The sequence below is a fragment of the Schistocerca cancellata genome, chromosome 7 (genome assembly GCF_023864275.1).
Source record: "Schistocerca cancellata isolate TAMUIC-IGC-003103 chromosome 7, iqSchCanc2.1, whole genome shotgun sequence".
Taxonomy (NCBI): domain Eukaryota; kingdom Metazoa; phylum Arthropoda; class Insecta; order Orthoptera; family Acrididae; genus Schistocerca; species Schistocerca cancellata.
Genome location: NC_064632.1, coordinates 61,027,305 through 61,051,469, shown reverse-complemented (window position 1 = coordinate 61,051,469; position 24,165 = coordinate 61,027,305). Strand labels below are relative to the sequence as shown.

General features: G+C 39.4%; 1 protein-coding gene across 3 annotated transcripts in view; it reads left to right on the top strand.

The window, feature by feature from the left end:
* LOC126092135 (uncharacterized) overlaps window positions 1-19,410 on the top strand; it is a 255,965-nt gene extending 236,555 nt beyond the window's left edge. For all 3 annotated transcript variants that reach the window (XM_049907592.1, XM_049907593.1, XM_049907595.1), the window contains exons 18-19: window positions 2,342-4,369; window positions 19,241-19,410. In XM_049907592.1, coding sequence (XP_049763549.1) covers window positions 2,342-4,369; window positions 19,241-19,259 — 2,047 coding nt within the window. In that variant the 3' untranslated portion in view covers window positions 19,260-19,410. The remainder of the gene's footprint in view (window positions 1-2,341; window positions 4,370-19,240) is intronic.
* Window positions 19,411-24,165: the final 4,755 nt, after the last annotated feature.

Genomic DNA, 24,165 nt, shown 5'->3' with positions numbered 1-24,165 from the left:
CTGAAGCTGTGGCAGACAATGAAGGCATTGAAACTTCCTGGCAGATTGAAACTGTGTGCCCGACCGAGACTCAAACTCGGGACCTTTGCCTTTCGCGGGCAAGTGCTCTACCATCTGAGCTACCGAAGCACGACTCACGACCGGTACTCACAGCTTTACTTCTGCCAGTACCTCGTCTCCTACCTTCCAAACTTTACAGAAGCTCTCCTTTCGCAGTTCGAGTCTCGGTCGGGCACACAGTTTTAATCTTCCAGGAAGTTTCATATCAGCGCACACTCCGCTGCAGAGTGAAAATCTCATTCTGGAAATGAAGGCATTGTCGCTATGTCATTTTGGCACTGTAGTATCGTTCAAGCCTTAGCAGATATTTAATGATTTTGCACATGGGATGTTCATAGAATTCACGAGCACTTGTTGAGAGATGTCGTCAACATTACCGAAGAAACGGCTAGGTTGTACCATTTGTAACAGCAGCATTCTTGATGGTGTAACTGGTGTGGCAGATTTTCTGTGGCACGATGCAGGTATTCAGGGTCACCACTGTGGGAAATAGGGTAGCAGCAGCGTGATAGCAGAATAGTGACACAGCGCAGAGGTACGATTTCCGCTCTACTTATTTGTAAGCACACATACATAACACGTGTCAACATTGTGAGCATACAGAGCATACTAACTCTTACTGCCTCACTGGACAGCGATCCTCATTTTCCGAATCGGGAATGTTATGCCACTTAAGGTAGTTGAGGGCAAAGATAAGAGCCTAGTCAGAAACATGACAGATATTCAAACAATAATGGAGGAATTCTTCAACGAACTCTTGAATGAATTGAGGCATGAACAACAACTTAATGGTAATGAAATGCAGAGTGGGCATTGTGATTAGAACAGAAGCAATAAAGAAACAGCACCGCTATGCAGGTTGGAAGTCAAACTCCTCTGAAAAGCATGAGCAAAGGAAAATCTAATGGAGTTGATGAATTAAATGCAGACATAATCAAGGCAGCAGGAACATATGGAATCCATTGGCTGTACAGTGTGTTAAATGAAATCTGTAGAAAGAACGAAATCACTGCTGATTGGGCCAAACATGTAATTACATCGTTATTCAAAAACGTTAGTAGAAAACTACCTCAAAATAACAGATGTACAGCATTGTTGTGTGTGGATTAAAAACCTTTGGGGGAAGTCATAGGAAATAGACTGCAAAGGATAATTGAACATACCTGGAAGGAGAAACATGTGGGTTTCTGAAAAACAGGAGTTCAATTCACCTGATCTTCGCAACAAGAAAACACGTGGAGAAAGATAAAAGCATCAGTTAGTCTTCCTAGACATAGAAAAGCCTATGACAGTGTACCAGATTCCAGAGTCTGGGAATGTCTAGAGAGAATAAATGTAACCAAAATACTGATTGAGAAAGTGAAGATGCTGTGCAGAAGATGCAGGGTAGGAAATGGAGAATGGTGTGAGACCAAATATAGAGTCCACCAGGGGAGTACCTTGTATCACTTCTTCTCAGCATTGTGAAGAATGATATCATGGAAAGGAAAAAGGAGCCATATGAGATGGAATCAAAAATTTTCGGGACTGGTGCGGCCATCTGGAAAGTAGAATAGAAGTAGTAGATATTTGCACCGCTAGGTGGCGAGAGCTGCATATCTGATGAGTCAGTGTGCAGAGTGGCATTTAGCTGGGAGGATGTGTTGCATGTCCACAGTGATTTCCGTAATACTCTGTGTTTGGTGTGTAGTGATTTTACGATGGATCTGCGAACAGAACAGTGCATGTGTATCAGATTCTGTGCAAATCTCAGGAAAAGTGCTACAGAGACCCTTGGAATGATGCAACAAGTGTTTGGGGGACAGAGCATGAGCTGTACGCGTGTGTTTGAGTGGCATGCTCGGTTCAGGGCTGGCTGTACAGATGTGGAAGATGACGCTCACACTGGAAGGCCTGTTAGCCGGAAACGGCTGTGACTTGATGATGATGACCCACTTCCCTTTTTTTTCTTCCTTCCTCTTTAGTTATGGTCATTTACAACACATTTCTGCCTAGTTGTTTCTCAAGACTGTTTATAGTATACATAACTGTTACATTGCCATGGTTGGTTGCAACTTCCCAGCTATTGAATTTCATTAGCTACAAGTAAAGTTGCTCTCAGGACAAATGGAATCTGTATTTACCCATTTTTGTTTCTATTTCTTTTCCTTCTTTTCTTTTCTTTTTTACGCTGAGATATTATTCAATCAAATGATTGTTTGCAAAATGTCTTTTTGTGTGTATATATGTCTGAAGTATGTTTTATGTTTTCTTTCTTTTTTTCCATGCTTGTTGACTAAAGTGGCAGTACTGGCAGCGGTCGAGTTCTTCAGGGACAGGATTTTGTAATTGATGCTGGTATACATCTCTCTGGAAAACAAACAACACATATACCCAGTCCCCGCAGAGGGCACAGCCAGCAGGGTCGACACCAGAACAGGAGAAGTTGGGCTGGATCATCTAGTCCAAAGAGCAGAGGCCAGACAGACAACAGTACACCTTTGCAAGGGACAAGTGACATTGATCTTTTAGATACAGGACAAAGTGATAATGGTAGAGTAGTTGCATGTGAGGGTGCTGCAGGTGGAGCTAACTATCAACAAAATCCACTGCTGCAGAATGTAAAACCAACAGGTATAGCTAGAGGAGTGATACATAATACTGTCAATAAAGATAGACCCGGGGCTTCCAAGGTTCCCATGGGGAAGCCAGGACGTACAAGTTCCTCTTTATTAGGCAGTCCGGTGATCATGAGGTCTAACAGAGGTAGAGGTAACAGAGACACTGCACACAGGAATAGTGTTGCTGCCATCCCAGTGAGAACAGAAAATGTGCAGCCCTCTGGTAGGCAGGGTGAGGAAGATGGTAAGGCACCAGTGGTACGAAGGCGTAGTGGGCAGTTTTCAGGTGGGAAGACTGCTTCAGGTGGTAGAGGCACACAATACACACTGAAAAGAAACAGTGCGATTGAAATGCATTTAGGAAATTCCAGGGACCGAGAACATTTTACTGGTAGGAGAAGTGTGACATTTGAAGGAATTCCAACTTATCAGTCTCCAAAATCTGTGATTCAGGCTCATAGAACATCATCAAAAACTGTGGCTAAAGATAAGGATAAATTTGTGAGTTCATCAATTCCATCCTCTAACATAACTGTGCAGAAGGAAAATGATGAAACACAGAATGCTGGAAGCAACATTAAAGTGTCTGCACAGGAAACAAGAGACAGCTCTGAAAAGGAAATGATGCCTGCTGGAAAACTGGACACAAATAAAAAGCTGTTTGCCAGAGTGAATATTTGCGGCAAAGCAGTTGCAGATGTTGTTGACAACAAACATGAGAACTATATGGAAGAGGGCCTGTCATTAGTGATACATGACTCCAAGGTACAGTTTGATGAAACAAAACTATGCAATGTGACTGATAAAACTAAGAAAAATACAGCAGGAGAGAGTAATGAGACTGTCATAATTTCTGGATGTTCAACAGAAAAAGGTGATGGAGAGAAAGCAGTACATAATAATATTATCACTGGGAAAGTAGAAGCAAGAAGTGCCAGACAGGCAAGAAATAATGATTGCTCACAAATTAATTACATCAGTGCCTTAGACAAACAAGGGTCTAAGAACAAAATGGGCAGTAATAACAGCATTCATAAAGGCAGCAGTGAACAGAAAGTAATGAATTACTTACACCTGAGGGAAGCATCAGGGAGTCCAGAGAACCCAGGAGACTATGGTAATGCAGTCAGTAAAGGAGTCATAAAGAGTAAAATCGTATCAGACAATCAGCTGGAGGATTTAGGTGGAAGGCAGCAAACCATGTGCAACACAATTGATCAAATTCCTTTTAATGCAACTGGAAAGACACCAGTGAAAGAAGAATTTTTAGGTGAACTAGGTGGAAATTTCAGTCCTGTAGTGAGGAGGGAACCAGAAACTGCAGTTGCTAAGAATGACAGGAGAGATATAAGCACTGAAAAAAATGGAGAAACAGTCAAGCAGATTTCAAGAAGGAGCTTTAACCTGGACAATTATGCAGCTCTGAGACCTTCTCCTCAAGATATGCATTTACTGGTAAATTCCCCCCCTACCTTTGAAAGACAAACAGTGTCAACTGTGGGTCCAGCTCAACGGCGAATAAGTAGCAACAGACACAGCTTTGGCGCAGTTCTGGCAACACCAGTGCCTCCGAGACGTCACAGTTCCCTTGATCGCCTGGGTGGACCGAGATCTGATCTTCATGAGGAGGGCTTGGGATCACCTAGGAGTGGTAGCTGTCGTTCTAGCCCTACCTCAGGACTGCCTGCTAGTAAACTACCCATCCTTAGGTCAGTATATATTTTATTATTGTGACTAATGTAATTGTGGTTTCTGATTGTGAGATTATTTGTTTCAAAATGCATTTTCATTGCTGGCTTTTACAATTATCTATGAAATGTAACCCAAGACAGGACTCAGGATGAGAGTCACTTCTCAGGGATCTAAAGAAGACACACACTAGCAAGAGGTAACCAAAGAGCAGAAACAGTTACTTGGGGTTGGCATGTATAAGTAGCAAACTGTGGAGAAGTGCAAATTAGATGACACTGTTTTAATGTTCAATTGTCGGAAAAACCTAGGAATTTGGATAGTTGAAACAAACTCTATAACTCACCTCCTCATACGCAATTTGATAGTAAAAGAGTAAAAGATTTCCGTTGATGACTTCTTTGAACTCTAGTTTTCGTGCTATCACTGGCCTGTGTTTTACGAGATGAAAATATGTTCTTTTCTCTTTGATTTACTCCTTGTGATAACTTTCTTATCATACATTATTCTTATGCTACATTTTGTGTGAAGCAATACACTTGCTCTAGATACAGTCATTATCTGTATACAGATGATCTCACATGGTGAGCTGTAATTTTTTGTGAAATTTTGATATTACCATCTACATTCCACTGTTTGTATAGTTTTCATCCATTCATCATGGTCTGTAGATACAGCCATGGAGGAGGACTTATAGCAAGATGGAAGAAGTCAAGATATACATTAATTAGATATACATTAATAAGATTAATAAGAAATACATTAATAATTAAATTTAACATAGTAAAATTAACAGAATGTCTGAAAGTTTTTTTAATCTTACTGCTATCTCAATTGCATTAACCAGCCCTCATTGCCTCCTTTCTTTTCCTTATTATTCATGTGTTCTTATGCTCTTCACTGTCTTTATTTAACCAGGTCACTGTATTAATTTAACTCTTTTTCATTGCCACTTCTTCTCATTAGTTTTTTTTTCTCCCTATTCCTCTTCTGAACCAGAAGATCACCTTAGTTTCAACATCATATGAGTCAGCTTCCTTTTTTGTGTACCATTGCACCTGAGGATTGTACAATAAGTAAAATGTCTGAATTCTTTATGGAGCAGTCTCCAGTTTCAGTCTCGATCCAAATATAAGTTATTTTTATTCAGAGGGGAAAAGTATAGCTTTCGTCACTCTTTAGCATAATTTTAGTGCAATTATTAAAAGATGCAAATGGATGTGGAGAAAATTACATTTTCGTTCTCCTGTTCTGTGACAGTACAGCTCCTAAGCTAAGTATAAAAAAAGTAAAAATCCATTGCAATAACAATGTATGAGATTAAGCCACACGCAGATGGAAAATCTATAATTGGACTGATAGCAAAAATCTATAATTGGACTGATAGCAAACATAAAAGCATAAAAGACGGTGGTGCTTATAAGACTTTGGATATTTCTTCAGGAGGAAAAGAAAGGATAGAAAGGGAAAACACATTAAGGAAACAGTGTAATTCCTCCCCCACCCACCACCCCCAACCCATTTGCATCCTCCCTCTCCCTTTCTCTGCCTGTCCCATTCACGCACACAAAACTACATTCATGGAGACTGAGAATAGAGGAAACTTGTTTCAGATCATCATTGGCTTTAAACCTCCAGGCCGAACATCTGGAAACAACCACTGACAATGATGGCTGGTTGGCTATAGTTAAAGTTTCCCCATTTAACACCTTATAACATGGAAACTAATTACAGTACGAGTATCAAATTTGGTGGCATTAATGTCCAGAGTATGGGGTGCATGATTCTATGCATCACTGCACCACTGTCCGGTTCCACCTATGGCCACCAGGTGCCATGATCAGTCATCATGATTCACAGTCTCACACACCTGACCAGTTGCAGTGCACTTTTTGACGTGTCAACATAAGCATGGACAAAAAGAGCCGGGCATTGTTGGTAATGCTGTATTATAAAAATAAGTAATGCTGCAGCTTGCACTTTAAGAATATCTCTGACTGAAATGATTACTGAAGGAATCTCTTTCTCCACATGCTGTGCGGAGCATAATGAAAAGTTCATATCAACTGGAGAACTGGACGTTGCTCCGGGAAGAGGCCGACGACCAGCTGTACCAAAGGTGTTACATGAAATCGCTGTTGTTAGGCAGACAGCGCCACGTGCAATTTGCGATTGTCAGGCAGTGCGCGTGCCGTGTCACGACAGTTGAACATCCCGTGGTCCATTGTACAGAAGATGCTTTGAACTATTCTCAAATGGTATGCCTACAAGATCCATACTGTACAGCAGCTTGCACCACAGGATGCAGAATGACATGTTGACTTCGCTCTCCAATTTCTCGCAAGGAATGAAGTTGACGAGGTCTGGGCCCCCCTCCAGTCACTGTGCAAGAAGTTCCTCTGAATGGTGAATGTGTCACCGTATGGTGTGGCTTCGCATCTACATTTTTTTTTTAACAGATTGGTGCTCAAGTACCAAAGACATGCAGTGTGACTGGCCAGTGTTACTGTGATATGCTTCGTCGGCACGTCACCCTTCCTACAGGCGAGAGGTGCATTGAACGCAAGAGGTTTTTGTGCAAGATGGGGTCCCACTGTACATCGCTAGTGAAGTTCATCTGCTTCTCTGAAACACATTTGGAAATGATGAAATTATCAGCCGATCATTTCCAAGTGCTCGGCCGGTGTGATCACCTGGTTTCACTCCCTGTGATTTCTGGTTGTGGGGCTACCTGAACGACAAGGTTTACTGAGGAGAGCATTCACACATGTGCTGATCTGAAGTGTAGCATATGAAGAGAAGTAGGCATCACACCTACAGACATGCTTCCTTCTGCTGTGCAGAATGCAGTCCTGCACTTTCAGACTCCCCTGGACACTGATGGGCACCATATTGAGCCCCTTTTGTAGCAGTAATGGTACTGGTAAGAGATGGGTCATTCACAAACTAACAGGTCCAAAGGAATGGTTCATCATGATGAACAGAATGAGCGATGGACAAATTCTAAGGAACGGTCTTTCATAGTTCACTTTGGTCCCAGTTTTCTACTTATAGTTCCTGGGAGCGGGAAATGGTTGGTCTTTTCCAGCGTCGGTCCCGCTCCCGCCGGTCTTGGTCGTGGCTTTCTACTTATAGTTCCTGGGATCGGGAAATGGTCGGTCTTGTTCCCACAATGGCACATCAGCTGGTCTCGTGCCAGCCTCGGCCCCGTTCCCGTTGGTCTCGGTCTCCCTCGGCTGGACTCGTCCTTCTTTGCGTGGCCACTTGTTGCAGTTCCACTACTGACTGCTCGTAGTTAGTTCAGTATCAAATTGTTTTTCATTTCTTTTGCTGCACATGCCCATTCTAGATTGGTTTCAAACCATTTTTTAACTCAGAACTTCTGGTTCTTTTTGTATTCTATTCAGAGTCCATGACCGGTAATTAAAAGGTATTTTATAATTACGTAAATTACATAAAATTACATGGTAACAAAATAGCATATCAGCTTACTTCACTGTTTCGATAAACAGCAGAAGAAATACTTGTAAAAAGGCAAGATTTTTTTTATTACACATGCAAAGGAAGTCGGCATGGCACAGACAAGTGTCCATTTTCCATCTTTATTTGATCGAAGATAAAAGAGCATGTTGATTGTTATGGAAGGCAGACTGACTTACAACCGAATGACGTCCGCATTCCATAATAGGGTGCATGGCGTCACATTTTGAAAAGAGAATATGATAACTTCTACAATATTATTTCAGTGGTACAGGGTGGTGCATGAAAAATCGGTCCTGAGTACTAGACTGCTCATTGTCGCCTACGAATCGCCATCTATTGTTTCAAAGTTGTTGTTTGCATTAGCTTATTTCTTATTTCTTCACTGCCTAATTACTACATGCTTATCTATTCTGCTTGTAGCAGTCAACAAATCGTGCGTAATTGGCAAGCAGTCTGTACTCGGGGCCAGTTTTTCATGCTCCACCTTATATTATTTCACTGCGGTCAGCCACATAACTTTACAGTTGGCTAAATGAGAAGTTTTGCAGAATCACGGAAATTACAGTTGTGTGAGAATTCTATTATGAATAAAGACTCTGTACTCCAGGGCGGATGCAAGTGCCCCCTCTTGGCACCTTCCATCTTAAGTCACCTATGCTACTAATTTTCAGTTTTTCATAAGAACCATATACCATGCACAAATAAATGGTGAACAAATAAAAATGAACAGTTCCCAAAAAAGAGCGATCACCAGTGAACTAGTTCCCAAGGATGAACGAGTTTGCCCATCTCTAGTACCGGTATGTAATGGTATGATGTATTGTAACAGCACATTAAAAGTGTTTCAACTGAATTGGTTCTACATTATTTCTCTTCCCCATGTCCTTGACGTTATGCTACCAAGTCTGGCATTTGTACGGTAATTAATTTTCACGTTATAATGTGTTAATCAGGGAAAGTTTAATTATAGCCACCTGGTAGATGTGATGCATTTCTCATCAGATATAGCGTGATATTATTTTAGCAAGCAGGCTCTCTTTTTATTGAAAAAATGTTAGCGACATTATTTCACACATTAGAATGAAATTCCATAGTAATTAATTCATTTCCTCGTGTAAGCTATAAGTTGTTTTCTTAATGAATAATACAAAATTGTTGAAGCTTTTATGCACACTTCTTGATATGTTGACTGCTGGCTTTTGTCCAACATCTTCTGGCAACATTGTTTAATAATTTTACTGGTATTACACCAGCACAAGTGGCAGGGATTGTCAAATATTCATCTTCCATTGCCGGTGGCAGACTGAAATCAAGCCCATGGCCAGATGTTATAAGTACTCTCCATGCTAATATCCATGAGAGGCATGTTCCTAGTCATTAACACAGTTGCTCCTGGATTGTTACTTGCAAGATTTATATGTTGCAGCATGGGAATTCAGGAGATAAAAGTAGATCTACATTCAGAGTACAGTTCAGTAGAGTGTACTGCATCTCCAGTCGTTAATGGGGCAGTGCAGCTTGTGTACATTCCTCATTTTGTCAAGATGCCTTGACGGGTTGATTCGAGCTTAGAATGTGCTTATATTGTCACCTTATGGCAAGAAGGTTTGTCAACATGTAACTTGCACTCCAAAATGAGGTACGATACGGCAGTTTCATTTGAAGATTCATCTGCTTTTGTGATACAAATTTTAAAGGTCTGACTTGGAGTGGTCACCTGTGGTCTGCTTATGACTACTAATTATAAGTTATAGCTCATAAATACTATGACAATAATTTAACAGGACTGGGGATTTGAAGGTAATTAGCAGGGCTGTTTCAAACCATACAGTCTGCAACCAACTCCAAATGATCAGTTTGGCCTCTAGGCATCCACACAAACAACAGACAACAGTACAAAACCCCACAGTACCTGAATGCATGAAGGATGTCAGTAAAGGAAAACCTAGAGTGGAATAACCAACAATTACAGTAGTCGTCTGTCTTGATGGTGATTATAGAAGAGTGTGGAGGCGACCAGATATTTATTAATGTCTCTGACATGTAGTTCTATGTGTTCTGCTGGTAGATGAGGCAATCACATTTTGAGCTGATCTCATGTACAAACACTGGATGCCTCTCACCATGATTGATGGTAATTTGAGAGCTTTGTAGTGTCAGGACAAGATCCTCAAGACTATTGTCTGGCCTTACAGTTAACATTTTGGTGAGGAGTTCATCCTTCTATATGATAAGGCACAAATTGACCACACTCATCCTGTAAATACCTTCCACTAGGAAGTAAGAATCAACAAAATGGAAAGATCTGCATTATGTACTGATATGAACCTCATTGAGCATTCTTGGAAACAGTGAAACATGCAGAGTCTCATTGCAAAAATCCTCCTCACCTCTGGAGGATTCCTGTCAAAGAGAGGGTTAGGTGTGAGCAATGACATCTTAATTTCCTTATGGACATCATGGCTAGGAAGCTTAAAAATATGTACAGTGCACAGGTGGAGCAATGTAATATTGAATGTTACACACAGGACGTTTCATCTCACGTGTGCGGTTCTGAATGGGTTGCCTTTATTTTGGTTATTGTTTTGTCTTTTAACTCAAGGTGAAGTTAATTAATTTTTATTTTTAATTGCTTAAGGCTTATTCTTTCAATCCTTGAAATTTTTGCAGATATTCAGGAGGTGCAAAACTTTTTTTTTTAGCAGTTTGTAATCTGTCAGTGGTTCTATACAGTATTACAAATAGTCAAGATAGCAGGATGCTACCTGCAACCAGTGGACATGGGCTTCTTATTAAGAATTTCTCACAGATTTCCCCTATGAATCAAGGCAAACATTTCTCATACATACACTTTTCCTCTTTAGGCTCCAAAGACGTAATTTGCATCAACATATTATTTTTATTTAGTAATATTTTCGTTATTTTTTGCTGTTCTTAGTTCCTTATTTGTTTTTGCCTGTTCTGAATCTGTATGAGATTCTAGAACAGTATTTGCTTTATAAATTACACCAAATTAAGTAACTACATTTCATGTTGAAAGTGCTTTTAAAGTCAGATATATTGGTTTTATACCAATATTCATTACAATTGTTGTGATATCTGAAGATTTGGAGTGATGCACACAGCTGTCAAATAAACTTTCGTGCATAGCAGTAGATTCAAATAATTCAGATACAATACTTCAATTATTTACTCATGAAAGAGAGCTGCACTGAATTTTATTGTACTGCATTAGATATTCCATTCAATATTATCACCATAACCATCCAGAGTTTGACATGCAGTGATGGATAAAGGCTTTCTCTAGACTTTTACATGCATTACTGTATTATGCTACAGGCATTAATATCGCTCTTGCATGTTTTCTGTTGCCTTCCTTCTATTAGGTTATTGGCTTAAGTATTCCCCCCTTTTATGATTCCATCAAAGAATGTAGTTGTTGTGTTACCATGTTCACCTGGCTGCTTGTCCTGCCCCACTTCCATGTCATTTTTATCACATTGAATAACGTGTTCCATTTCATTCTGTTCTCTGATTGATTTGTTTGTTTTCCTACCACTGCTGGTAATACATTTTTCAATTGGTCACTGAACAAAACTCAGTTACTGAATACTTTTCACATTTAAATTCTCACTTCCAGTCTTCAAAACCAGTAATACACATTGACTGTAAACTTTGAAGATACATAGAAATCTTAATTTTGAAATTCTTATTTAATTTACCAAAAACGCACCACACCTTTTTCTTCTTCAGTTTTTTGATGTCCATCCATTAACAGTTTCCAAAAGATCTACAGATAAAGCTCATCAAATAATTTTATGACTGCATTGTTAATTTGCACTGGTTTATTTCAGTTATAATGGTTCCACATTAGTCTCATCTTACTGCAATTAATTTTCAAGCTCACTTTAAAGCTTGCTCTTTTAAGTTCCTTCATTTCTTGGATGCAAACATTAAAATATTGTTAAAAGCATTGAGGTGGGTCAGGTGTGCTCCGTGAATGTACAGGATGTGAAAACTTCCTGTAGAACAGCTTAGAATAATTTTGATATATGGACTTTCCTTATCTGACTTCAACTTTCAGTACCAAATTTATCACTATCCTAATGTGTGTAGGCTCTGCTAACATTACTGTCTTCAAGTTGTTTTATACATAGATATTTAGCCCACAATTACATGTGGTCGTCATCTTGGCACTTTGTTTACTATTCAGTAGTAAATAGAGGACCTATAATATGCAACTTCGCATCACAGACCAAAAAATTGGTCTATGAAACAACTTGACAACACGGTCTCATGCCTGGAAAAGTTTTATTTGAGGTATCCTGATGATGTGTAATGGAATCTGCAGCACTGACATACATTGAGGTGTATGACTCTTGTGCAGAAAGGAGTGCAGTATTCTGCTGCATCCATTTTCAATAAGCTACCACAAGAACTCAAAAATCTTAGCAGTAGCCCAAACTCTTTTAAGTCTAAACTGAAGAGTTTCCTCATGGCTCACTCCTTCTATTCTGTCGAGGAGCTCCTGGAAAAGCTAAAAAATTAAGCAAATTCCAGTGTTACATTGTTGATTTTCTTCATTTAAACTTACGACTTGTCACCTGAATGTGTTTTTTTTTTTTTATTTTTTTATTTCATTTTATCTGTTTCTAATATTGTGTTATAATTTCATGTATTGACTCGTTCCATGACCATGGAGACTTCTCCTTAATTTGGTCCCACGGAACAATAAATAAATAAACAAATAAATAAATAAATAAAAATAAAAGTCATGGGATAACTTGTAATATCATGTGAAACCTCCTGTTGCTTGGCATAGTGCAGCAACTCAACATGGGATGAACTCAACAAGTCATTGGAAGTCTGCCGCAGAAATACTGAACCATGCTGCCAATATAGCCATCCAAAATTGCAAAAGTGTTGCTACTGCAGTATTTTGTGAATGAATTGACCTGTCAGTTATGCCTCATAAATGTTTGATGGGATTGATGTCAGGTGATCTGAGTGGCCAAATTGTTTGCTCAAATTGTTCAGAATGTTCTTCGAACCTATTGCAGACAACTGTTTCTTGATGACATGGCGCATTGCCATCCATAAGAGTTCCATTGTTGTTTGGGAACATGAAGTCTGTGGAAGGCTGTAAATGGTCTCTATGTAGCCGAACATAAGCATTTCCAGTCAATGATCGGTTGAGTTGGACCAGAGGATTGAGTCCATTCCATGTAAACACAGTCCCACCATTATGGAGCCACCACCAGCTTGCACAGTGCATTGTTGATAACCTGGGTCCATGGCTTTGGGGTCTGCACCACACTCGGACCCTACTGTCAGCTCTTACCAACTGAAACAGGGATTCATCTGACCAGGCTACCGTTTTCCAGTGTAGGGTCCAGTCGGTATGGTCATGAGCCCAGTAGAGGTGTTGCAGGCAATGCCGTACTGTTAGCAAAGACATTCACATCAGTCACCCACTGCAATAGTCCAATAATGGCTGATTTCACCGCACTGTCTGAACATTTACATTAGTCGTGGATCCCATGTTGATCTGCAGTTATTTCTTGCAGTGTTGCTTGTCTCTTAGTACCGCCAACTGGACATAAATGCTGCTGCTCTCAGATGTTAAGCAAAGGCTGACAGCCACTGCATTGTCCATGCTGGTGAAATATGCCTGAAATTTGTTATTCTTGGCACATTCTTGATACTGTGTGCCTCAGAATAATGAATTCCCTAATGAGTTCCAAAATGGAGTGTCCCATGCACCTAGTTTCAACTACTCATCCATGTTCAAAGTCTGTTAATTTCAAGCATGTGGACATAATCACATTGGGAACTTTTCGCTTGAATCACCTGAGTGCAGATGACACCTCCAACAGTGAACTGCCCTTTTATATCTTGTGTAAGTGATACTATTGCCATCTGTATATTTGCATATGGCTTTTGTCACCTCAGTGTATATATTCTTCAATATGACCACATAGGTTGAAACAATGCCTTGTTTCTCTAGGGCTGTTAATACAGATTTCACTGAAACCAAGTCAAAGGCTATCTCAAAAGCTATGAATTTCAGTGAAAGTGGTTATTCTGCTTGTTGCTCCATGTTACAGTTTCATCTGTGATTTGAAATTGGCCCCATGTGCTGTATTCACTTCTAAAGCCAGCTTATTCCTTTGCCTAATTAAAATAAAGTGTTTTTTTCTTTGCACTTGGGAATAATTTAAGTAAATATATTGTATGTTGTAGAGAGGAGGTTGATATGTCTGTAGATTTTGACTCCTCTCCTATAAAATACAATGATTATTGTATTATTTCAGTGTTGGCAAATTGTTTACCTCTACCAACATTCTGTAAACAGCTAGTAAGTTCCTTTTGTATACTTTTGGCTACAGCATTGAACTGATCTGTTCAAGCACCGTCATTTTCTGGTGCAGTTCCTTTTTCACACCTCAAATGGCTTTATTCATATCATCTGGCAATACCTGCAGGATATCATTATTTTCAACATACTCTCTCTTTTTCTCTGATTTGTTTTTTGAAGTATAGAAACATGTAAAGAAATTGTCATATTTTTGTACGATTTTGTCTCTCATGTTAGTTACTGTGACATTTTCACTGGTGTAATGTGATGTCCATTTATGGTAACTTTCTGTAATTTTTTCTCATTCTCTTATGGTTCTAAGTAGTTTCTCTTTTTATATGTCCATAGTACTTTCTCAAATACTCTTATAGAAAAATGCTTCTCAGGGCATTTATAGACAGTTTTTAAATTCATTACTGTTTGCTTGTAATTCTTGCCATCTGTGTAATAGCTGTTCTATTTCATCTGGTATTTTCTTTTCCTTTGCTCTGTTCATACTTGCACCATCTGTCTGCTGAAGTACCTTTGTTGAATAATTTCTTCCCTTGTGTGTGTCTTTATATTTTAAGATACTGAACTGGTTGCTTAATTTAATGTGCTTTGTTTATTTTTTGTTGTGTTCAGTCCTGAGACTGGTTTGATGCAGCTCTCCATGCTACCCTATCCTGTGCAAGCTCCTTCATCTCCCAGTACTTACTGCAACCTACATCCTTCTGAATCTGCTTAGTGTATTCATCTCTTGGTCTCCCCTCTACGATTTTTACCCTCCACGCTGCCCTCCAATGCTAAATTAGTGATCCCTTGATGCCTCAGAACATATCCTACCAACCGATCCCTTCTTCTAGTTAAGTTGTGCCACAAACTTCTCTTCTCCCCAATCCTATTCAATACCTCCTCATTAGTTATATGATCTACCCATCTAATCTTCAGCATTCTTATGTAGCACCACATTTCGAAAGCTTCTATTCTCTTCTTGTCCAAACTAGTTATCGTCCATGTTTCACTTCCATACATGGCTACACTCCATACAAATACTTTCAGAAACGACTTCCTGACACTTAAATCTATACTCGATGTTAACAAATTTCTCTTCTTCAGAAACGCTTTCCTTGCCATTGCCAGTCTGCATTTTATATCCCCTCTACTTCGACCATCATCAGTTATTTTGCTCCCCAAATAGCAAAACTCATTTACTACTTTAAGTGTCTCATTTCCTAATCTAATTCCCTCAGCATCACCCAACTTAATTCGACTACATTCCATTATCCTTGTTTTGCTTTTGTTGATGTTCATCTTATATCCTCCTTTCAAGACACTGTCCATTCTGTTCAACTGCTCTTCCAAGTCCTTTGCTGTCTCTGAAAGAATTACAATGTCATTGGCGAGCCTCAAAGTTTTTATTTCTTCTCCATGGATTTTAATACCTACTCCGAATTTTTCTTTTGTTTACTTTACTGCTTGCTCAACATACAGATTGAATAACACCGGGGAGAGGCTACAACCCTGTCTCACTCCCTTCCCAACCGCTGCTTCCCTTTCATGCCCCTCGACTCGTATAACTGCCATCTGGTTTCTGTACAAATTGTAAATAGCCTTTCGCTCCCTGTATTTTACCCCTGCCACCTTCAGAATTTGAAAGAGAGTATAACCAGTCAACATTGTCAAAAGCTTTCTCTAAGTCTACAAATGCTAGAAATGTAGTTTTGCCTTTCCTTAATCTATTTGCTAAGATAAGTCGTAGGGTCAGTATTGCCTCACATGTTCCAACATTTCTGTGGAATCCAAACTGATCTTCGCCGAGGTCAGCTTCTACCAGTTTTTCCATTCTGCTGTAAAGAATTGGTGTTAGTATTTTGCAGCTGTGACTTATTAAACTGATAGTTTGGTAATTTTCACATCTGCCACAACTGCTTTCTTTGGGATTGGAATTACTATATTCTTCTTGAAGTCTGAGGGTATTTCGCCTGTCTCATACATCTTGCTCACCAGATGGTAGAGTTTTGACAGGACTGGCTCTCCCAAGGCCGTCAGTAGTTCCAATGGAATGTTGTCTACTCCTGGGGCCTCGTTTCAACTCAGGTCTTTCAGTGCTGTGTCAAACTCTTCACGCAGTATTGTATTTCCCATTTCATCTTCATCTACATCCTCTTCCATTTCCATAATATTGTCCTCAAGTATATCGCCCTTGTATAGACCCTCTATATACTCCTTCCACCTTTCTGCTTTCCCTTCTTTGCTTAGAACTGTGTTTCCATCTGAGCTCTTGACATTCATACAAGTGGCTCTCTTTTTTCCAAAGGTCTCTTTAATTTTCCTGTAGGCAGTATCTATCTTACCCCTATTGAGATAAGCCTCTACATCCTTACATTTGTCGTCTAGCCATCCCTGCTTAGCCACTTTGCACTTCCTGTCAGTGTCATTTTTGAGACGTTTGTATTCCTTTTTGCCTGCTTCATTTACTGCGTTTTTATATTTTCTCCTTTCATCAATTAAATTCAATATTTCTTCTGTTACCCAAGGATTTCTACTAGCCCTCGTCTTTTTACCTACTTGATCCTCTGCTGCCTTCACTACTTCATCCCTGAGAGCTACCCATTCTTCTTCTACTGTATTTCTTTCCCCCATTCCTGTCGATTGTTTCCTTATGCTCTCCCTGAAACTGTGTACAACCTCTGGTTTAGTCAGTTTATCCAGGTCCCATCTCCTTAAATTCACACCTTTTTGCAGTTTCTTCAGTTTTAATCTACTAATGTGCTATGCCCCCTTATTCTCAAATAAAGTACCATAATCTACATTTCTGACTTCTTCCTATCTTTGTATCCATCTTTACTCAGCATTTTTTAAGTCTAAGGTCACTTTCTATTCTAAAGTATTGTATTGCTGTTACATTATCTACCATTTCTTTATTGTTTAATAAAAAATGTTCAATTTCATTTTTAGTTTGATTGAGTTGTTGCCAGATCAACTTTATATTTGTTTTGTCTCACAAAAAGGTGTTAAGGACAAATGTGTTATTATTTTTGGCAATTTATAGTAGTGCGTGGCTACTGTAATTTCAGATGATATATTTGAATTTTCTTCCCATGTTTAGTTCTACTTTCACATTACAATCTTCCATCATTATCTTGTAAAGGGCTTTGCTATCTTTTATAAGCTTCTGTAACTCTTCATAGAGGTCTTTTGCTGCTTCATCAGAATGTGAGCATGTTGTGTGCACATAGACTTGGATGATTTCCATAGAATACTTGCACTGGTATTTTTTTTTAAAAAAATGTTTCTCTAAAATTTCTTCAATTTTGGTAATATTTTTTTTAAATTGCCTTGTTTAGAGTAAGAAGCACACCTTAATTTTCTACCTTTTCTTGTATGTATGTGTGTGTGTGTGTGTGTGTGTGTGTGTGTGTGTGTGTGTGTGTGTGTGTGTGTGTGTTTTTCTTGTTCTGATGAAGGACTTTGTCTGATAACTAAAAGTGTACTTTTAAATGTGGTTGACTGTTGTTTAATATCACCTCCATATGATAAGTAGCAATCAATCCCAATTCATATCATTTTCCTCTGTAGTGTGACATATGTCTTGAATTTAATTCTGTTTAGTGCTCAAATTTTTTCCACACTTCTGTTAACCTCACTATATTCTTTTTGATTTTATACATCTCTTCTCTCAGTTTTGCTAAGCTATCTTCAAGTTCTGGAATTCTGAAATTTATTGGCCCTAAATTAAAAATAGCAGCAACTGAGTATCTAAGGCCCATGTTATTACCTAATTATTCAAACTTTACCTCGCGCTGGAAACTCCTCTTGCCTGCATGCACTGCTTGATTCCTCATTCCACTCTCTCAGTATTCGTTTGAGTTTGGTAAGACATGTGAATTGTAAATAAAGTAAGCAGAGCTGTAGTCGCAGGAAATTCAGCTGAGGCCTGCATATTTCTCAATCTCAGGGCATGGGACCAACATGAGCAGCTCACATGCTGATCGTGTGCTTTCAGAGCCATCAAGTTTCCAGTCAGTAATGTCATAGTCACACACATTAATTAGATTAAGTTGATCAATCTTTGTCATACCCATAGTACATTTAGTTGAGAAGGCAGAAGACATTGACTCATCACTTCAGTGCACGTTGGTGAGCAGCCCATCCATATTTCTTCTCTATAAAGCAATGTATCAAGATTATCACCTTACTGATGCTAACAGCTGCATGGTGTACTCATGTGGATTCGATATTACAGTCTACTGTGATTGGTTTCCATAATTCTCACAAAAATGTAACTAAAGGATGTTCCTCAGTTCTTAGTGGATCCATCTTTTGCAACTTAGTACAAAGAAATTGGCTCAGTGTCTGTAGTTATTTTGAGCAGTTAAAGAATTTATCTTGACATTTATGGAGGTTCTGAGTTATTTGTGCTCCATGGATTCACAAGGTAAGAATCAAAATATGTTTAACAGAAAATACAAAATATTTCATCAAGTGCATGTTACTCTTTTCATAATTATTCCAAATAACTGTGTGTAATCTTAAGGCCATTGTGCAAATAAGAAATATGTTAACTTTTCTGAAAAAAGTTGGCACGTGTTATTGTGGACTGCACTGGATTTGATTGCATTTTACCGTGACACTTCATTTTACTTCATACCATGCCATTTCTGCTTTATTGCATGTTCTTCTCCTCCTCCACCAATCCTGCTTCTTGCTGCATGATGTCCAATCATTCATGCTAGTGACAGAACTACTTTGACTGACTCTCATGCCTGTGCTATGCAATTACTGTTAAGTCACCTTCCGTTGTTAGAGTATTGTCTGTTTGCTATAATTCTTTTTGTGTATATAAATCTCCTCCATCCTGCCTGTGTTCAGTTAATGTCCAGTAAGGTAATGTTTGTGTTTGTAACATAAGTTATTAATTTTCTGTGATTTTTTTTGTTCTTGTAGTTTTTAAATGTTTGTTTTTTAATTGTTCCTAATGGGCCCCTTTGTTATTTGCTTGCCATGTGTTTGATAATAAGGTGAATATTGTCACTATAAATGCTAATTATCTGATATTTCCTTTCAGGCGGCAGCACCCACCATGATCTCAGTCAATGGCTTACATTCACCACTGTGCCTTTGATCACTAATTCTCAGAGGCATCATTTTGTTGTGCTTCCACTCTCATGAAGGAGAAATGACTGTTTTGTTTTTGTTATATTTTTTTGAAAATAAACTACTGTTGTTAATAAATTATTTGCTTCACTGACTTATCCTTTTTAAGGACACTGTAATACTAGTAATGGAACAAGAGGCAAATCAAAAGAATGCATTATGTGAAATGCAAGTAATACATCCAGCATGTGGGAAATGGTATTGTTATCAGAACTGACTGCCATTGCATAAATTGGCTACCATGTTACCAGAAGCTGTATAACTCCTGTGGCTGCTTGGTATCGTTTCTTGTGAAAAATGGGCCAGAAAACTGTGGTTAATGAAATGAGGGTACACATTTGGCAGCAAACAGCACATCAGTGAGTTGAAGTACCTAATAACGGTATCTTGCTAAGATGCCACTATACTGTGTAACTTGGATACTTACATCAGGTAACAAAGTTCTTTCTCCATTACACGATAAAATTTACTGTTAAATTAACAGCAGAAGCTGTCCAGTGTGGAGGAAGAAAGCTCATAATAATTACTTAATGTTTCTCAAACCACACTACAACTTCTGCAGTTACATTCAGTATTTTGTCCAAAATACAACAAGGAAAGGGGGAGGGGGGGGGGGGATGCATGCACACATGGATGCAAGCACATGTGCTACTTTAGAAGAAAACCCTCTGGCTGTCAGTTCAAATGTGCAGCAGTCTTTTTGTTTATATGAAGTCTTCATGGGTTGTCAGCTAAGTAGCGTCATTGTCTCGTAGCAACGTTTCGATGGAATGAATCTCCATCATCTTCAGGCGAAGTCACTTCACCTGAAGATGATGTAGATGCATTCAACCGAAACGTTGCTATGAGATGACGATGCTACGTGGCTGAAAACCCGTGAAGACTTCATATATGAAATTCGCCGAGAAAACCTGCCCTCACATATAGTATTTTTGTTGTGCCTCCTTGCGACTCAACATCTCCTCTATATGGTGAGTAGAAATCTGTCTTTTTCATAATACTGACAATAATATGAATTTTATATTTTGTTGTGAACTTTCTTTCAGCTTTCTAGGCAATCATCAGACAACTGAAGACTGAACAAATGGTCCACACAAAGTCTACACTAATTTTTAACAGTAGAAAGAATGTTACACTGAGGTGACAAAAGTAGTGGGATACATCCTAATATCATGTGGGATCTCCTTTTCCCCAGCGTAGTGCAGCACCTTGACAAGGCATGGGTGCCACAAGTCATTGGAAGTCTTCTGCAGAAATACTGAGCCATGCTGCCTCTATAGCTGTCCATAATTGTGAAAGAATTGCCTGTGCAGGATTTTGTGTATGAACTGATGTCTCGTTTATGTCCCATAAATTTGTGATGGGATTGATGTCAGACAATCTGAGTGGCCAAATTGATTGCTTGAATTGTTCAGAATGTTTTTGCAACCAGTCACAGACAGTTGTGGCTGGGTGACTTGGTGCAGTGCCATCCGTAGAAATTCCATTGTTATTTGGGAACTTGAGTCCATGGATTGCTGCAAATGGTCTCCAACTAGCCAAACATAACTATTTACAGTCAGTGATCAGTTCAGTTGGACCAGAGGACCCAGTCCAGTAAATGTAAACACAGCCCACACCATTATGGAGCTGCCATGTGCTTGCACAGTGGCTTGTTGACAAAGTGCATCCATGGCTTCAAGGGGTCTGCACGACACTCGAACCCTAACATAAGCTCTTACCAGCTGAAATCAGAACTCACCTGACCTGGCCATAGTTTTCCAGTCATCTAGGGTCCAAGTGATATGGTTATGAGCCCTTGAGAGGCGCTGTAGGTGATGTGCTGTTAGCAAAGACACTCGTATTGTACATCTGTTACCATAACCCATTAACGCCAAATTTCAACATGCTGTCCTGGTGGATATGTTCATTGTATGTCCCACAACTCTATGCAGATGCTGCTGCTCTCGGTCATTAAGTAAAGGCCATTGTCCACTGCGTTGGTCGCGCTGAGAGGTAAAGCCTGAAATCTCATATTCTCGGCACACTCTTCACACTGTGGATCTTGGAGCATTGAATTCCCCAATGATTTTCAAACTGGAATGTCTCATGACTATCTCAAAATATCAATCCATGTTCAAAGTCTGTTAATTCCCGTCGTGCAGCCACAATCACGTCGGACACCTTTCCACGAGAATCATCTGAGTGGCAGTGACAGCTTTGCCAATGCACTGCCCTTTTATACCTCGTGCACGCAATACTGTGGCCATCTGTATATGTTGAATAGCTATCCCATGACTTTTGTCAACTCAGTGTATTTTTCAAGGTATGTGACATTTAAAGATTATGCATCTATACAAAAAACACAAAAACACAGTGCTTCAATGTGACAAGGGTACAAAACAAAAAAAAATTATGTAATGAGCTACTGAATGTTTTAGACTGTAATGATATGAATATGAATCCCAAAACCCAGTGTTGGTCTGACCTAAACATGTTGTACTATTTATGTTATAAAGATATTAGCTAAATCTCTAAGCTATACACGAACTGATTAACTGTCGAAAGCATATTGAAATACACACAAATAATGTATTAACCAATAGACCTTGTATTATATTGTACTCTAAGATTAAAACAACGAACATATCATCCTACAGACTTTTTTGTTTAAGGTGTACGGGAAAGTAATTGACACTGACCTAGTAATACCTGCCAATTCCCAATATACTGTAACACACCAACATGCAGCCTTTGACCCCGTGATGCACCGCCTACTACCTATATGACAGTGCATATCATATTTTAAAAATTTGCATACAATAATGGTAACAGTTCTACTGTGATTGATAATATATTTGGAGAAAGGTAGACAGAAGATAATAGGACTTGTTAATCATGATCAGAAGGCAATAAACCATACCAGCAACAAATGGTTCCCTGTGTCATATGTGGGAAGAACTTCACAAGTATTTGACAGGAAGATAAAATTTAAATGTTGTCTGAAATTTGAAAGAGTTTATCTTTTTTAATTAGGAATGATGAAAAGAAAGATATTTATTTTATTATTGATAAAGTATACGTTTTTTGAAATTGAGTGATACATAAAGGTGAGGTATAATAAATAATGGTGTGTGACGAGGGCCTCCCGTTGGGTAGACCGCTCGCCTAGTGCAAGTCTTTCGATTTGACACTACTTCACCGACTTGCGCATTGATGGGGATGAAATGATGATGATTAGGACAACACAACACCCAGTCCCTGAGCGGAGAAAATCTCCGACCCAGCCGGGAATCGAACCCGGGTCCTTAGTCTGTAACGCTGACCACTCAACTACTGGGGGCGGACAAAGGTGAGGTAAAAATGATATTCATTTCATTTTGTTGCATTTACTAAATTCATTTCCTTTTGTTGCATTTACTTAAGTGCTTTAGAGTAGACAATATTTTTATTTTTTATTTTTCCATCTTCGGCAAAAAAACAAATTTCTCGGCTGTCTGACTCGTCAGCATGCAACATACAATTGGCATGTGAAAAGCAATGTTTTTCTATATTCAATCCGCAAGCTTGAAGTGACCGATCTTGTGCTTTGTGCCTCATTGATGGTCACTGAGAATGCAAGTCGAATGGGCAACTGCAGTCTTTTGAAACAGGCAGCATATAGGTGGGAATGATGGGAACGCGTGGAATGAGCACATCTTCTCCTTTCGGCTTTCTATGAAGAATAGTTTCCTCGATAACATTCGGCATTAGTTTTTTCACAGCGGGTCTTGTTCCATTACACAATTGGCGTGAATTAACATTCTGCAAGATAATAATTGGCACGCTGACTCTGAGTGACAATCTGTGCGATGGCACACCAGGAGGATCCAATGAATTTAACAACTCAATTGAATAATTAACAACTTTGTCCGCGTTCATGTCGCTGTCAATCGATTTATATTTAATAGAATCTCCTGTAATTTGTTATTCAATTGCGTGGTTGATTGCATTGATGTCGGGATTTTTAATTTTTTTTTTTTTTTTGCTGCCAAAATAGCACGTCCGCAAAGCCATTTACGATTTTTATAATTGGTGACAATTTACAGAAATACTTTCGGAAAGAGTTATTCAGTGGTTGACACAATGACAAAAGTTCTGTAGCGACGCTGCCGCGTGCTAATTCAAGCCCGCCGGTGTGTGTGTGTGTGTGTGTGTGTGTGTGTGTGTGTGTGTGTGCGCGCGTGCGTCAGTGCAGTGCTGTGCGGTCGTAATTTCTGTACACGATGTCTGTATAGTTCCGCGCCCAGCCTCTAGAGGCTCTGTGTTTTCTAGCTTTTACATACGTTCTGTTTATTATTATTATTCCTTGTTTTTTGAGTTAATTGGTAGTTCCGTGCCTCCCCTTGTGTGGACGAGTACTGTTTTCTCTCCAATAACTACGGAAGTTTTCCCAGGATTAAGGATCCTTCTGTAGAGGCCGGAAGCAAATTTTGTAACTCCGATCAGTCCATGCATGCCGGGCGTCATCAGATACACGCTCGTAATAAAGTTATTGTTGCTGAACTGGAGGTCTTTATTCTTCTGAATCACGTTAAGCAAAGGTCGGACAGCCACCAGTGTAGCTGAACCCGACAAGTGGTGACCCCGACGTGATCCAAGCAAAAACCGACGCGATTAAGAAGAAGCAGGCGTGAGCTACGTAAGTAACGAGCACATAATTACAGAACAGCAGGCCATCTACAGGATTGCAGTCTGTTTGCCGCCGTTCTGGCCCGACAACCCGGTACTCTGATTCGCGCAGGCAGAGGCAAGTTTTGGCTGCGCTGGAATAACGGCCGAAGCAACTAAATTTGCGCTGTGAGCCAGCTCGACCAA